The sequence below is a fragment of the Eimeria tenella genome, genomic scaffold (assembly GCF_000499545.2).
Source record: "Eimeria tenella Houghton genomic scaffold, Eth_scaff1, whole genome shotgun sequence".
In the NCBI taxonomy this organism is placed as follows: domain Eukaryota; phylum Apicomplexa; class Conoidasida; order Eucoccidiorida; family Eimeriidae; genus Eimeria; species Eimeria tenella.
The window spans coordinates 266,932-281,059 of NW_013541457.1; the positions used below are offsets into that span (position 1 = coordinate 266,932).

At 50.9% G+C, this 14,128-nt stretch overlaps 3 protein-coding genes across 3 annotated transcripts; 2 read left to right on the forward strand and 1 right to left on the reverse strand.

Moving 5' to 3' along the window:
- Positions 1–3,862: 3,862 nt before the first annotated feature.
- Positions 3,863–6,927, forward strand: ETH_00004780 (uncharacterized protein; the record flags this gene model as incomplete). The annotated part of the gene is made up of 4 exons (XM_013372347.1): positions 3,863–5,522; positions 5,633–5,806; positions 5,966–6,201; positions 6,316–6,927. The coding sequence occupies 4 exons, from the start codon at positions 3,863–3,865 to the stop codon at positions 6,925–6,927; spliced, it is 2,682 nt and encodes an 893-aa protein (XP_013227801.1).
- A 1,002-nt stretch (positions 6,928–7,929) lies between these two features.
- ETH_00004785 (uncharacterized protein) lies at positions 7,930–10,471 on the reverse strand (the record flags this gene model as incomplete). Its single annotated transcript, XM_013372348.1, has 7 exons — positions 7,930–8,199; positions 8,413–8,509; positions 8,676–8,735; positions 8,827–9,071; positions 9,216–9,437; positions 9,727–10,159; positions 10,350–10,471. 7 exons carry the CDS (start codon positions 10,469–10,471, stop codon positions 7,930–7,932), a joined length of 1,449 nt encoding a protein of 482 aa, XP_013227802.1.
- An 883-nt stretch (positions 10,472–11,354) lies between these two features.
- Positions 11,355–13,791, forward strand: ETH_00004790 (mitochondrial carrier domain-containing protein, putative; the record flags this gene model as incomplete). Its single annotated transcript, XM_013372349.1, has 3 exons — positions 11,355–12,009; positions 12,162–12,823; positions 13,003–13,791. The coding sequence occupies 3 exons, from the start codon at positions 11,355–11,357 to the stop codon at positions 13,789–13,791; spliced, it is 2,106 nt and encodes a 701-aa protein (XP_013227803.1).
- Between the last annotated feature and the right edge of the window lie 337 nt (positions 13,792–14,128).

The window sequence follows — 14,128 nt, forward strand, 5'->3', positions numbered from 1 at the left end:
GGGACGGAGAGTTATAACATAGGTAAAAAATCATTTCTCGAATAAAAGAATTAATCAAACATATTCAGATTAAAAGTACTGGTGAATCCCAGGGAACTTTTCAGAATCGGAAAGATCTCATGTGAGTTGAGTACCCTCAACTCTGCAGAAAAAGCACACTCATGTTCTCTGTAGCATGCCAATGTCGTATTAACAAACGGGTTCAGCAGGGTTCGTGAGACTGGCAACATTATGAAGATGCCCCTGCTCCCGGTAAATACCCCGCATCAGTTGGAGAGATGTATTATGGCATTCAGTGAGGAAAAGCAATAGGGCAATGTTACCCGGAATAATCCAACACTAACGTGGATGGCTGGGATAGCGTTGAGCAAGAAGTTAGCAGTTAAATGGCAGGCACACTAAACAGCCGGATTTTCTGTCAGAGTAGGCCAGAGTGGGGCTTTTTTCCTGAAGAGACAGTGGATCATTTTAGAACTAATCTGTTTGCAGAAGAAATCCTGTCTCTGCTTATCCCATGATGTACAGCTCCTCACAGAAGCTGCCTTGAAATCTTTTTATGGGAGTTCATGGCAGAACGCTGACGAAGGTGGGCCGTAACAGAATGCAAGACACTGTGTAGCAAATAGTTGCCATCACTGTAAGCATGTAGACGAATACTAGTTCTTGCACTAGAACTAAACCGAAAGGGAATGCATATCCACATCCTTTGCATAGAAAGCAAGCAGCACGGCGGTGCCCCTTATAATTCGAGACGATACGCAGGACAGGAAAAGCTGAGGGCGCCGCAAAGTAAGGCACTACGCCAGATTTTGTGCCAACCGCGCATCTTGACGCATAAAAGTGCTTTGAGCAGCAAGACCAAATAGCAGGGTGGACGGACATGTGACTTGGAAAAGATATGGTACAAGCCTCGCATACGTAGTAACAGCGCGAAACCCCATAGGAACCATTACGTACTGGGTGAAGAGCTTCCGATTACACGTGAGACACGGAAGCCGGTAAATGATAGGTAGAGGAGGCGTCAGCATAGACGGGATATCCGGTGGAAAACAAAGATCCAGAGGTGCTAAAGAAATTTGAGCAGATCGTCAGAGGAGAGGAGAAGGCTGGTGAGGTGCGAGACGTCGACACCACCTCTGGTGCCATCAAGAGTGACTACAGCTTTGTCTTAGTGGGCCTCTACAAAATGTGTACGTTTAGTGTATGTTCGCGGTGACTAACAGTATGCAGCATATTGACTAATTAGTGGCTAAACTGGCACAGTGTTGCATTAGATGCTGCTCACTCCATAAGTCTCTAGTCTGGCCCAGCGCTCAAGTCCTGGTGCTGAGATGAAGGTTTTTGAAGAGCCAGTGATGAATCCTAGTACCATCAATCTGTCAAGCATTGAAAACGTGTAAATGGGAGCTATCTACCAATGGTACGAACAGGCCAGAGGATGACAGAGGTAACCGGAAGGAAAGAGAGCAGCCGACGGTTAAGTCTCAAATTGTGATACACTTGGCTATTACTATTATCAGTTAGGACTCACTCTACTTTCGCATTTGGACGCTCCACTCTCCGTTTTTGTTGGTCGGGTTTAGAGCCTCCTTTTAGCTGGATATTCTCTTTTGCATTGCATTCATGAAGGCCATCTGTTTTGTGAGTCCCTTCGGCAACATATAAATATGACTAACTCTGCACATATTCCACGACTGCCTTTGTTTTGCTCCCGTTCTCATTCTCATTCTTGAGATAGGCATGCTTATATCTCTCCCTGGTTCGCTTCTTACTAGGAAAGCAATACAGCCCTCTTGATGCAAGAATCTGCGAAGTCGAGGCGCCTTTCCTTTACCTTTCGCAGCTGCTTTTTATGTGAACTCTATGTAGAGTCCAATACTGAGGGCTGCTGAATGATGTTAAGATCCCAAAGGGACAAAATACATGGAGTGGTTCAGCTTCCGAAAGAATTTCAAAAGGTGTGGTAGAATCAGTTGAGACGGAACGATTACGCATGTTACACAAAATGTTACTATTGGAACGGCTGACACCAGCTTTCTCTGGTAACTGCTGGCTGTCCATTCAGACAAGCAACGGAGCCGAAAACGCAAGAACGGGGAAAATCCTTTTTCGCGTCAAGCAGCTCACTTCAGAATGTCACTATATTTATTCGAGTCAGGAGACGGCCCAGCATAAGCAACAATAGAACTCTGTCGCCGGTAGGTGCGAGATCGTGGCGCACATTGTTGGGTAAGGCACCCGCTTACTTCTATACAAATCTATACAAGGACATGTAAAATGTATACATGCAAGTATAAGTACATACGCATGTACGCGTCCTTCTCATTTGAGCACTTCTGAACTGAGTAATCACTCGAAAATTCGATGTCACGGTGGCGTACCGTACGTATCTAGCAATCCTATGTTGAGCCCCAGGTGAAGACCGCGCGGCCGCCGCCTCGACGTGCCTCGGCAGGTTATCCCTCCTGAACTCACTTTGCGCTGCAAGAAAATGACATATCGGAAAAGTCGCCCTAGAAATTCTTTCTGTGGTGTCATCCTTAACGCCTTCATCCCAGGCAAGGCAACTCGTCAGCTGGCAGGTGCACACTAAGCGTAAATCTAATCGTGCTCCTTGATAAAATTTGTTGGTTGAAATGTAAACAAATAGCTGCACAAGATGTAACATCGAATCGAAGAACGTTACGCACAAACGGAGGATACGCGGCAGGTAAAAATTGCAGCAAGTGAAAGATGCACGCTAACGGCCTCCTGTCTAAAAAGTCAGCCCTACACGGCTCGCTATCTAGAGATAACCTGCAGAAAGTTCCTGCTGATTATGAGGCTGTACCCTCTTCGCTGGGTGCCTGTGAGTTGAGTCGTTCCACCTGATGTACACTTCAAAAGGTCTGTAATTAAAGCTCAAGCGTCTTCACCCTTGTTTGTACATTTATGTTTGCACCCCATGATTCGAGGCAGCTCGTGACAGGAAACCGTTGCTAGGTCACTTGATCTTCTCAATCAAGGCATACACCTACGCTTCAGCAGATGCTTCCACACCCCCTGGCCAAGGCACTCTCCGTAGTGATGTTAAACATGAATACAAATCTTCTGACTATGGGGAGAGTCAATGATAATATAGTCAATAGGTAAACAGTAAACGTGACTTCCATGCACACAGGACGACGGCAACAACAGCCAAAGCAGACTTGTGGTGACCTCGGCAAATCCTTGGCAAATTACCAACTGCAGCTCCTCTCTTTACTCGCAAAACAGTTAAGTGAAAGTTAGAAAAATAAGCATAAATAATATAATGGGTTGAACCACTCATTCTGCATAAACTGGTTGGTGAATGGTTCCATCAAGTCACGCATTCACGACGCCAGCACGCGCCGTATCACAAAGCCCTGCTTCGTGTGTGTTGATTCCTCCTGTCACAGAAGCACACTGGAATTGACATCTCGGAACACCTGAATTTAGAGAGAAATCAGATATTGTACGTAGTTGTGGGCGCCGTTTGTGTGCGCTATCATCTTTGCAAACCTATCCCGTCGGGGTGACCCAGTGGCTCAAGGCCGCTCCTTGTGAACCCGTGAGCTAACCGAGTTCTCCTGATACTTGCTTTCACAATCACTTCCTCACCACTTTTGTCCGATTTGGAACTATTACACTAAACGCTTTTGCTGTTCATCGCGTCCATTCTGTGTTAGGGGCACTTACGCACTGGCCCAATACTGATCTTGCTTCGATTGTATTCTGGTTTTTCGCTTGAGCCCAGGACTACACCTTAACGCTGATCCTGCTCCGAGTAGTCAACTGAAGTCTCTTCCTTGAACTGCGTGTTTCTTTGCAGTTTGTCACAAATTTCGAACAGAACAAGAAAATGACTGACAAGCACATCACAGAGGAAGCCTCACAGTGGCTAGAGTCTCGCATTAAGAGCGAGACAGGTAAGTCGTTGGAAGAAATTGAAAAGGATTGGTCCGCGCAGCTCACTGCGAGGCACGATGAACTCAGGGTCCTTGAGCGAGAGCGCAACACAACCGTAGCGCGCTTCTTCGAAAAAATGGCCGAGAAAGCTGAAGATCGCGTGTTTCTGGTGTATGGAGCCGCAAGTGACGAAGGACAATATGAGGGTGGGGAGCTCTGTGCAGAGTGTTGCACTAGGGTCTTGACCTATCGTCACGCAGACCATGCGAGCAACAGCGTTGCGGCCTGGGCGGCCAGACGAGAGAAAAGTAACGGCATACCATGTGGCTCGTGTAAGAGCAGCAACCATAGTCACGCATGTGCTGACTGTAAACGCAGCACCCAAGTAGCTGCCCTGATGATGCACAACAGCCCAGAATTCGTAGTTGTATTCTTGGGTCTACTGAAAGCGGGAATCACAGTGGCTCTACTGCATCCTCAGCTCCGCGGGAGCCTACTGCGGAAAGCTCTACAAGAATCAGAGGCAGATATGCTTATATGCGATGACCTTACTCTTAGCTCCATGAGGACTGCTTGGCTGAAGCCCTCCACTGAGGAGATTGATGCGGCAGTTTCTGCGGTCCTACACGATGATGAGGGACAGCCTGGCTCCTACCCTTGCTCGGTTTTCATATGTGGACTTAAAGATGCAAAAGAGGATGCGGGAGAGCACAAGCTCCTCCCTCAAGTGCACAGCATTGTCAAAGAATTCCTCACTGAGGATGAAGTGGCTTACCACAAGCAGCACGTTGAACAGCATCATGACAAGGAACACAAATGCAAGCCCTCTGGATTTCCACTGCTTTTAAAACAACGTCTCCATCACCTGTCAGCACGTTCCAAGACTGATGAGCAGAAGCGTGACCACATGCATGAACGCGAATGCCCCGATATGGCGCTGCCGTGCTGCTGCCTGTATACCGCAGATTTGGAGGGGCACTTGCGAGCGACCTGGGTGTCGAACAGCCGTTTTCTGTCCGCTGGTTTGTGTTGGGTGCATGCCGTGGATCTGACAGAGTCGGACCGTCTCTTGTTGGGGGTTCAGTTATGTCACGAGGTGGGGCTCCACGCATTGGCTGCAGCAATTTCTTGCAGGGGAGCTCTCCTGCTGCGTTCTCGATGCAGTCTCCTCTCTCTATGGCCTGATGTGAAGGCTCTCGACGCCACCATCATCTTCCACACAGGTATGCTATGGTCGAGGCTCCTCAAAGCCCACGAACGCTTCAATGCGGGAGACGAGACACAGCGTTTGGGTTCCTGGGTGGGACATCCGCAACTGCGGGCCAGCATAGGTACCGGCTTGCCTGGGGAATTGTGGCCAGTGGTCAAAAGCGTCTTCAACATCCCTCGCATTCTGGAATTCTATTCTCCAAGAAATCTCCAGACGCCTCAGATCCTTTTCAATGCTTGGAGCATGCCGGGGGCCTTCGGCTTCGTCCCCGACAACTCCTGGAATTCCAGAGAGCTTGAACGCATCGTAAAATTCGACGAAGAAAGAGAGGAAATCTTCAGAGACCCGGTTACGAAGATGGGGATGGCAGCCCCCAGGGACAAGAGGACGCTTGTGCAGAGAGGTACGTTCACATGTGGACCGGTGTTTGGTCGCTGTAACCTGCTGTTTCTGCAAGTGAGCCGGCATAGCGTCTTCTAGTACTTGCGAGTACCATGATTTTGCGGCATTCAGGTGAACTGGTATCGCAAGTGAACCCAGAGCACGGCATATGCCTCTTCACAGGAGAAGGGAAAACTGAACAGTACCTCTATAAAGACTTGCTGAAGTCAAACGATATTTGGTGTCGATCTGGGGACATTGTAGAGAGAGATGCAGCAGGTTTTCTCTACCTCTCCAAACGCGTTGGTGGGTAGTGCACCCTTCATTTAGCCATCCAGATGATGTAATGTTCCTGTGTTGCCACCCGTTCTGAGACGGCCTGCAAGCGGCGCATGGCTTTGTTTGGCCTTAGTTAGCGCTCAGGTTGTATCATTTGAGGTGTCTGCTTTTCTTATGTCTCCACAGGGACTAGCTTTCTTGTGGATGGTATGGCGGCACCGCTGTTAGATCTGGGGAAGCTTCTTGGACGCCTACCGGGGGTTTTCGGCGCACGTGTGCAGGGCCTTCCCGTCTTTGCAAACAAGGAACGGGAACAGACAAGTCACAATATAGCCCAAGAAAATATCAAAACTCTGCAGGGCGGATGGCCGAAGACTATTTTCGAGCTCCTAGAAGCAGGAGAACAGCACCGTAGGGTCAAGGTAGGCTATTGGGCCAATCCAACACTCTGAAATAAGATAAACATATTGCTTCTAGTTGGGCATCATCAGGTGCACACATGTCCCTCGTATGGACTAAATGCGTGTTGCTTTCAGTGCCTTCTTGCTTGCATCCACGTCAAGCTGGGAGCAAATGATTCCACAGAAGACGGTGAACTTGGTGATAATCGGACTTATACCTGTTGCCCCCCTAGCGTAGAGAATAGTCTTATTGTCCTTGGTAATGAGGAGGAGGCGAGCGGTTGGAAGAGGGAAGACGGAAATCAAGCTGGTAGCGACGTAGCTATGATCACTCTACGCGCTTTTCTGCGAAGGCTCCGAACCAGCATTGACCGCGGCATCCAGTTATCCATTCGTCCAAATGTCTTGAAGCTTTGTTTTTCCATCTGCCAGAGTGGCGACCGGGACCTCACAAGCAAAATGTGTACGTGCAAGCCGTGCAAGGCAGACAACAAAGACGGTGGGTGCAACAATGGTTGTTGCGGGGACTGTTCTGGCAACGGCTGTAGCCGAGAGAGCTTGGAAGGCCTGTGCGACCTCTTAGCCAGTGAGGACAGCGGGAGAAAAGGGTCCTCATGCAAAGACAGGGGATGCCATCGCTGCTGCCTTCTCTTTTACGCCGACTCAAATGGAGATGCCTTTGTACCCCTTACAAAAGAAAACTTCAAAGACTTCGTACGCGAGAGCTTCCCAGTGTTCGGTCTCTAGGCATACAGAAGGCCGACGGCTAGGCTCTGTTGCTTTCAGGGTCTTGGTAACATGCGGATTAGAGCAACACTTATCACCACTGCAGGACTTGCGATCCTGCCGCGACCCATCGCAAAGACCATGCAGCAGTGAGCAGGTCTTCTGTCCTTTGTATTTGCTCGTATGAAAAGGAACACCAGTGAAGATGGGACTAGATTACTGACAACTACGGGTGATGAGGCGATTCAGCCACAGTTCTCGTACACTTATCTACCTGTTTCTTGCTGCTTATATTTGAGTGCATGACGAAATGTCACTGTGGATACACAGGTTCGCTTTTATGACAACAGAAGGGGGAGACAAGCACCCGGCCCTGTGCTCACTACATGCATTTCAGTACACGAGTGGTGAGCACTCGACAAATTGTCTCCTTTTATTGTCACAGGCACGTTCCTGTTCCCATTGTGGAGTTTCTCTGCATACTTTTCATATCTCGCAGCCGATAGCCAATTTCCTGCATTGCTTATGCTGCGCATTATTTCGACCGCGGCTGTCAAGCATGCTTGATGAAGCGCACTATTACGTGTGCGCACGACACTGCTGAACGAACAACCCAATGAGTCGGAGGGGCTTAGGCATACGTCAAGGGGAAACGAGGTACTCCAGATGAGCAGCTGTAGCGCCATTTTGTGACCTAGCTACGTCACCACATCTTAGACCGTTACCACCGGAAATTGAAAATGCATATCATTCACAAGCTACAACGATCAAGCGTCCTCTCAGCAAACTGCCATGAGGCAAACTGTACGAGAGGAACAGTTGATTCAGCTTCTTGGCTACCGCACTGATATGCAAAGCCTTGCCACTGCAACTGCAGCGCCAGCGTGACGCGTGTTCCTCTTTGCTAGGAGATTGTACACAAGGTTTGTTGGTGAATACCAGCATGCAGCATGATGCACACCAACATCTTGTAAAATTTGCTACAGCGCAGCTGTGCGCGACAGTTCGCTTGTGGAATCCAACTCACAAAAAGCACTTAGTGTCCCTCAGTATAGTCCGGTTAAGAATGTTTGCCATGATGCCCAATTTCACGCGCTGCTGCTGCATCCTTCTCTGTTGTTCCGCCTCTCGCTTCCAGATCAGACGGCGCTGCTGCGGAGCCAGCATCACGCGCTGCTCCTGTCGGATATGTGTGTCACCCCTTGACACCTTGAGTTGTTTGTGAAGCTTGTGTCGCTTGTAGAGAGCTACGGACCACTTGCTGATGGTACTCACGTCAGGCAGGAATGGGCCCTGAACACAAGAGCCATTAAACTATCCCGTTCCACGTTGTACAAGCAGTTGTAGTAGCAGCTGGACAATCATAAGCATCCGCCCCACCCCTCAAAAGGTTCACTCGTGACGATCCACAAGAGATCAAGTGGAGGCAAAGCCAAACCATACTACGCCTACAAGATTAACAAAGAGTAGCAACAGCACCAAAGAAGAACAGCAGCTGTTACTTACTCTTGCCATATCGCGTAACACACACTGCTCGGCCGCTTGACGCTCCACACGCCTGACACGCTGACGGCAAAAAATTGCGTGGGATCGATGCAGCACTCTGAGCAGCAGAACACCATACACAAAACTTCAAGTCCCTGATCGCAGCCCGATATTCTCAAAACTGCTGAAGGTAGCCAGGAGTGGTGTGAATGCCTCTAAAAAAAATCCTAGAATGCTCCGTGAACCGTATAATCCAGCCCTGGATCTTACATCCCGACGCTTACTCTTGGCCACTAGGGAGCTGCAAGTTCCCCTCATCAGTCACGCGTGCATGCCGCCATCCTCTGCAAGGAAATTGTAAACGTTACAGCCTGTACATTGTACAACGTGCACATCAACCGCTCAGTAAGCAGCTCAGCTCCCAACAAGGCTCACCTGGCTTGAAGCATCTCTTCAAGTCTTCGCTGCTCTGAGGCGGCATTCGCGCTGCCCTCCTCGTCGCTGCTGCAGTCCTCCCAATCGCCTTCGTCTTCGCCTGCTACCACTTCTGCCTCCGCTTCCAATGGTCGTCCTGTTCGTTTTGCTGCTGCTAAGGGGGATGTCGCGTCCTGTATACTGCTGCTGAGGTTGTCAGGGAGCACTAGCTGTGCGTTATTGACTTCAGGAAGCCTTCCCAAGATCTGCAGACGCACGCTGACAAAAAGTGGCAGTCCACCATACACCAAGCGTACAACTTGGCACGCAGTTCACACATTTGGGGAACAGCTGCTAAACCTCATACCCGTACATTTCACACAACACGAGCCTTGTAATACAACCCGAACCTCGTAATAAGACTTCTTGTAGTCATAAAAGCGGTGCAACAAGTCTTGCTGCTCTTCGTCCCACTTGAGCTGGAAGTGCCGCTGCTGCTGCATGTGCTGGAGTGCGGCGCGAATACCCTTAAAGCCTCTGCAGCAAAACAGACAGCGTGGCTGTTTCTGCTGCTCCTGCCACAAGCAGCGCAAAAGCCCTGCTAAGTTCACGCAGTATTCCTCGTCCGGGACCTGGAAACAGCGAATGATGCATGCGGCTGAAAAGTCAGACACAACCAAAAGGGGCAACGGACGCAACAGGAACAGCAAGCAGCAAGCAAACACCAGAACCACAGCAAGGGCAACCAAGCGACAGCTGTCAGAACCGAATCAAACATATCGCATGCATCAATTCCCGGGGAATCACGATGCCGCTCAGCAGCAGCTAAGAGGAAGCAGTAGTCACAGCAACTGAGGTGGCCCCGGCAATAGCGCCAACTAGGGTTGAAACGAAATACGCAGGAGCGGCAAAGGGACGTACAAAAAACCCATAAGTCTTGCGCATGTAGCTTAGGTTTTCTGCGGCTGAAGGGAATGCGGGCATCTGTTCGAATAAGTTGCATCTCTCTGGATGCTGTAACAGCGCCGCACGCCATGCAGCAGCTGCAGCCTTTGCTGTTGCCTTCTGTCTGCTGCTGCCCCTTAACGCTGACGTTGTCACACCTCTCTCGCTTCTCTGATGGTCCTGATGTTTCTTTATGTGGTCTTTCCCTTTAATATTGCAGCGCACGGCAGCATGAAAGTCAGCCGCAGCGCCTGTGAGCCCCTGTTCCTGTACTGTCATGTGCTGGGAGGTCCCAAGCGAACCACACCCCTCCGCATACTGCCGAGCTAAACGTAACAGTTCAGTCTTCCTGTTAAACTCAGCTTCAGGGATAGATGGCAACTGTTGACTGCGGCGACGCATGTTGTACCTGAAGTGGACATGCAGTAGACACACTATGGAACGACATTTACATGTACTGTGAAAAATCCGAAATTGAGACTACAATAAAAGCAAAAACACTCATAAGGTGCTTTTAGAGTTGACCCCACCCTCACGCTGGTCCGGGCAGCACCTATTAGGGAACGGCATTTGTGTTTAACGTGTTAGTATTTACTGACAAGTGCCACAGAGTTTTATGATGTTCACTGAGGGCATGTCTGTCTTCTAGTTCACAAGCGCAGATTCTGCAAGCCAGAGGCGCTTGGCTCTGTGGGGGAGCGACAGAAGGTTGAGAATCCATCCTTAAACTTGAACACCAGACTCCCCTCGATGTGCCTGGTGTCCAGGTTCAGGGAAAGCAAGGAATAGGTGTACCGCACCCTTTTCGATGTCAAAAATAGCCCAATGAACAAAGAAAGGGGATAAAGCGGAGTGAGGTTCCCCTTGCTGCTGCTACTGCTGCCGCCGTCGTGGCTGCGTTTCAATTTCCCTATTGAGGGCTTGAAAAGCGGCACTTCTCCCATAAGTTTATACTCATAGTTCGCTCAAATATGCAAAGGTCAATGTAAAAAGATGCATATGAAAAGGGAGCTTAACTGCCGATGCTTCAAGATGAAGAAGCCTTCGAGTGCATGCACTGGGGCCTTTTCACCCATCACTAGATGCCTTACGCTCAAGCCAGCATAACAGCGCTTTTCCTTCCAATTGAAGATGTAGTGAAAGAATTCTACAATTGTAGAGAAGGCAGCACTGATAGCCCTGCTGCTTCATATAGCGTAGGAGCAGCAGGAGCGCCAACAGCTGCAGCGGCCACCACAAATGCCGTAATTGAAGCGCTCCCACGGATCGATGGCTTCAGTGGATTCCACACTCCAGGCCTGTTTCTACCGGGGCTCGACTTGGCTATCTTTAGGGAACGGGACTACAAGGTGCCGTTTCAGCTGCGTCTGCTGCGGCAGCAGGCGCAGTAGCACGAACAGCAACAACAGCAGGCATAACAGCAGAATAAACCTCAACGACAGCCGTAGCGAGAACAACAAGAGGTGCAGGGAGGGTGAACTCCGTGGAGCAACCGTAGAAATCGGTCAGCGGTCCTGCAACGCTTCGCCTGCAGCAGCTTAGCATCATCACTGCTTGGCACTGCTAATACTGCAAGTTCTAGTGGATCTGAAGCTTCTAATGTTATGCCAATCAATAATCCAGTCGAGAGCATATATCAGCGGCTTGTATGCGCGGCCCGGAACTGCTGCTGCACTGTGTCTGGTTCCGGTGGCACTGAACCAGCCAGCGCTTCTGACTATAAAGCAACAACAGGCGCTGATGCTGGTGGCATGAGTGCAGCAGCACTAGCACATGCCACGCCATCGGCAGTAACCAAGGTGTCAACAGCGACGCCCTCGACAGCAGCAACAACAGCAGCGGAGCCACTACCGGCGGGTGTGTGTTCTGAGCGGTTGGTATCCCGTTCCGCTTTGCATTGCTGCAGCAGCACTCACTGCGACAGTATCAGCAGCTTGTGCAGCTGTATTTCCTTCTCTTCGACACTAAGCGTTGCGGACCACGGAGCTGTGCTTAGGCTACCCTCCAACAGGGGCCATTTTTTCACGTGTAGCAGCAGCCCTGCAGTTGCGTCTGCAGCTTCCGCTGCAGCAGTACCACAGCAACAGCTGCCGTTGTATGGTATGAATGAAGACTTAAATAAACAGCAGCAGCTGCTGCAACAGAAACAGCCGCAGCAGCAGCATCAAATCCACGGGAGAGGGGAAGATGAAGACCCCAAAATGCTGCAGATCATGCGGACGCATGCATTCCTTCACCTCACTAGCGGAGCTGTGGCGGGTGGGGTTCCTTAAGCCAAGGAACAAACCTTAGACCCTGGGTACTGGCTTTTCAGGACTGTTTATTGACCTGCTGGACAAGACAGGCGGGAACGCTGGGTCTCTCTTAAAATACCTTATAGCTTGTGGTTTTGGGCTTACGCTGCGCCGCAGGTGCCGTTTCGCGCACAGCCACTGCTCCCCTTGACCGAGTTAAAGTGATTCTTCAGCTGCAGCCCATCTCGGTACCGCTGAGGCAAGCAGCACGGGTGATCATGCAACAGGAGCTGTCAGGTAAGGCTTCAACGGCTGTCGCTGATCCTGCTTATTCGGGTGCTGCTACCGCCACGCGGAGAAACAGCGGCAGCGCAGCCGCAATTTGCGGTGAACGGAAGTTATCGCAATCCTCAAAGCAAGATGAAGGGACCGCTTCGCGGCAGCAGCACCGGAAGCAACCAGTGCGAGAGGCTGTGCTGCGTCCATCGCCCCCCAGCAGCATCAAGCGCGGCAGCTGCAGCGGCAGCTGCAGCAGCAAAGCCAACTCTAGCAATGGGAGCAGTTGCAGTCACTTCTTTCTCGGTGGCTGGCGGGGGTTCTTCCGGGGCAACTTGACCAACTGCCTAAAAGTTGTGCCCGAGACAGCGGTCAAGTTCTACAGCTACGACATTTGCAAGCATACGCTTGCACGTAGGAAGCAGCAACAGCAGCAGCCCGAGCAAGCGCCGCAACAGCAGCATGAGGAACTGGGAGAACCCCACTTGCAGCTCATCGACAAATTTCTCTGTGGCGCGATGGCAGGGCTGTGTGCCCAGCTTCTTATTTACCCCATGGAGCTTGTAAACACCACGTAGCAACCCAGAGCTCTCCATAGCACTATACGAACTAGCTTCTCATCGGCACGCCTTAATGAGGCTTGCCTTCCCAGGGTTCGTAGATTTAGCGGTATCCGGGTCTTCAGTTCCCGTCTTGACAATTGAAGACTTGAGTCTAGAGTGCATGGTTTGTGTGTCTGTAGGTCAAGACGCGTTTGGCTGCCTACGGTCCAGGCTGCATGTACACAGGAGTACTGCAGTGTTTCAGGGAGATTTACAGAGAAGGAGGTTTGAAACGACTCTACAGAGGTGTGGGGCCCTCACTGCTTGGCATCATTCCTTATGCGGGCATTGATTTAGCCGTTTTCGAGACACTTAAAGAAGCCTACATGCAGAAAGTCATGCTACCCAAGCAACGGCGGCAGCAGGAGCAGCACCACGAGCAACGCAAAACATGCAACAACTGCAGCCCCAAGCCTTCCTCTGCGCCCGTGGAACTCTCGTCTGTTGATGCTCTTTCAACAACGGCAACAAAAACAAACGACCACACAGGCATGGTACCAAACATTCCGACTGCTCAAGCTGTGATGGCCTCGCGAGCTCGCTGTTGCTGTGACCAGAGCACGAGCAGCAGCCTGCTGCAGCCGGCGTCGCCTCCCGCCGTGGTGTTGCTGCTGATGGGTGGCTGCAGCAGCCTCATAGGCCAGGTCCTGGCGTACCCAACTGCCCTGGTGCGGACACGCATGCAGGTGGACGGAAGTGGCGGCCAGCCGTTGCTATATCGAAGCAGCGCGGCAGCCGCTGCAGCAGCAGTGCGCCAAGGTGGGCTACGAGGCCTATACAGAGGGCTGCAGGCCAACTGTTGCAAGGCTCTACCTGCCGTGTCTCTCTCTTGGATCGTTTACGAAAAGACGAAATGTGCAATCAGCAGCTTCGAGAGAGACTGGACGGTTCATCTAGAGCAACAGCGAGTCGCTAGAGCCGCACCCTAGGGAAGCACGGGGCAGCAACAGGAGCAGCGAGCTCGACTGTACAGCTGTGTCTTTACAGGCGTTGTGTTTAAGCCACAGCTGCTATTTCCAAAAGCGGGTAGCCGTAATGCATTTACACTCCAAAAACATTTACTAGCAGTATAGCCAAGAGTTGCCCTTACAGAAACGACCAGTGCTGCTTCAGCTGCAGCAGTCTGTGCAGCACCCGCTGCCGTAGCAACTGCTGCAAGTGTTCCCCGGTAGCCGGCGCTCCGAAGTAGACAATTTGGAATTGTTGACCTCGGCACTTCACAAGGTGCGCTACACCTAACCCTGGTACACGGACCACTTGCTCCCT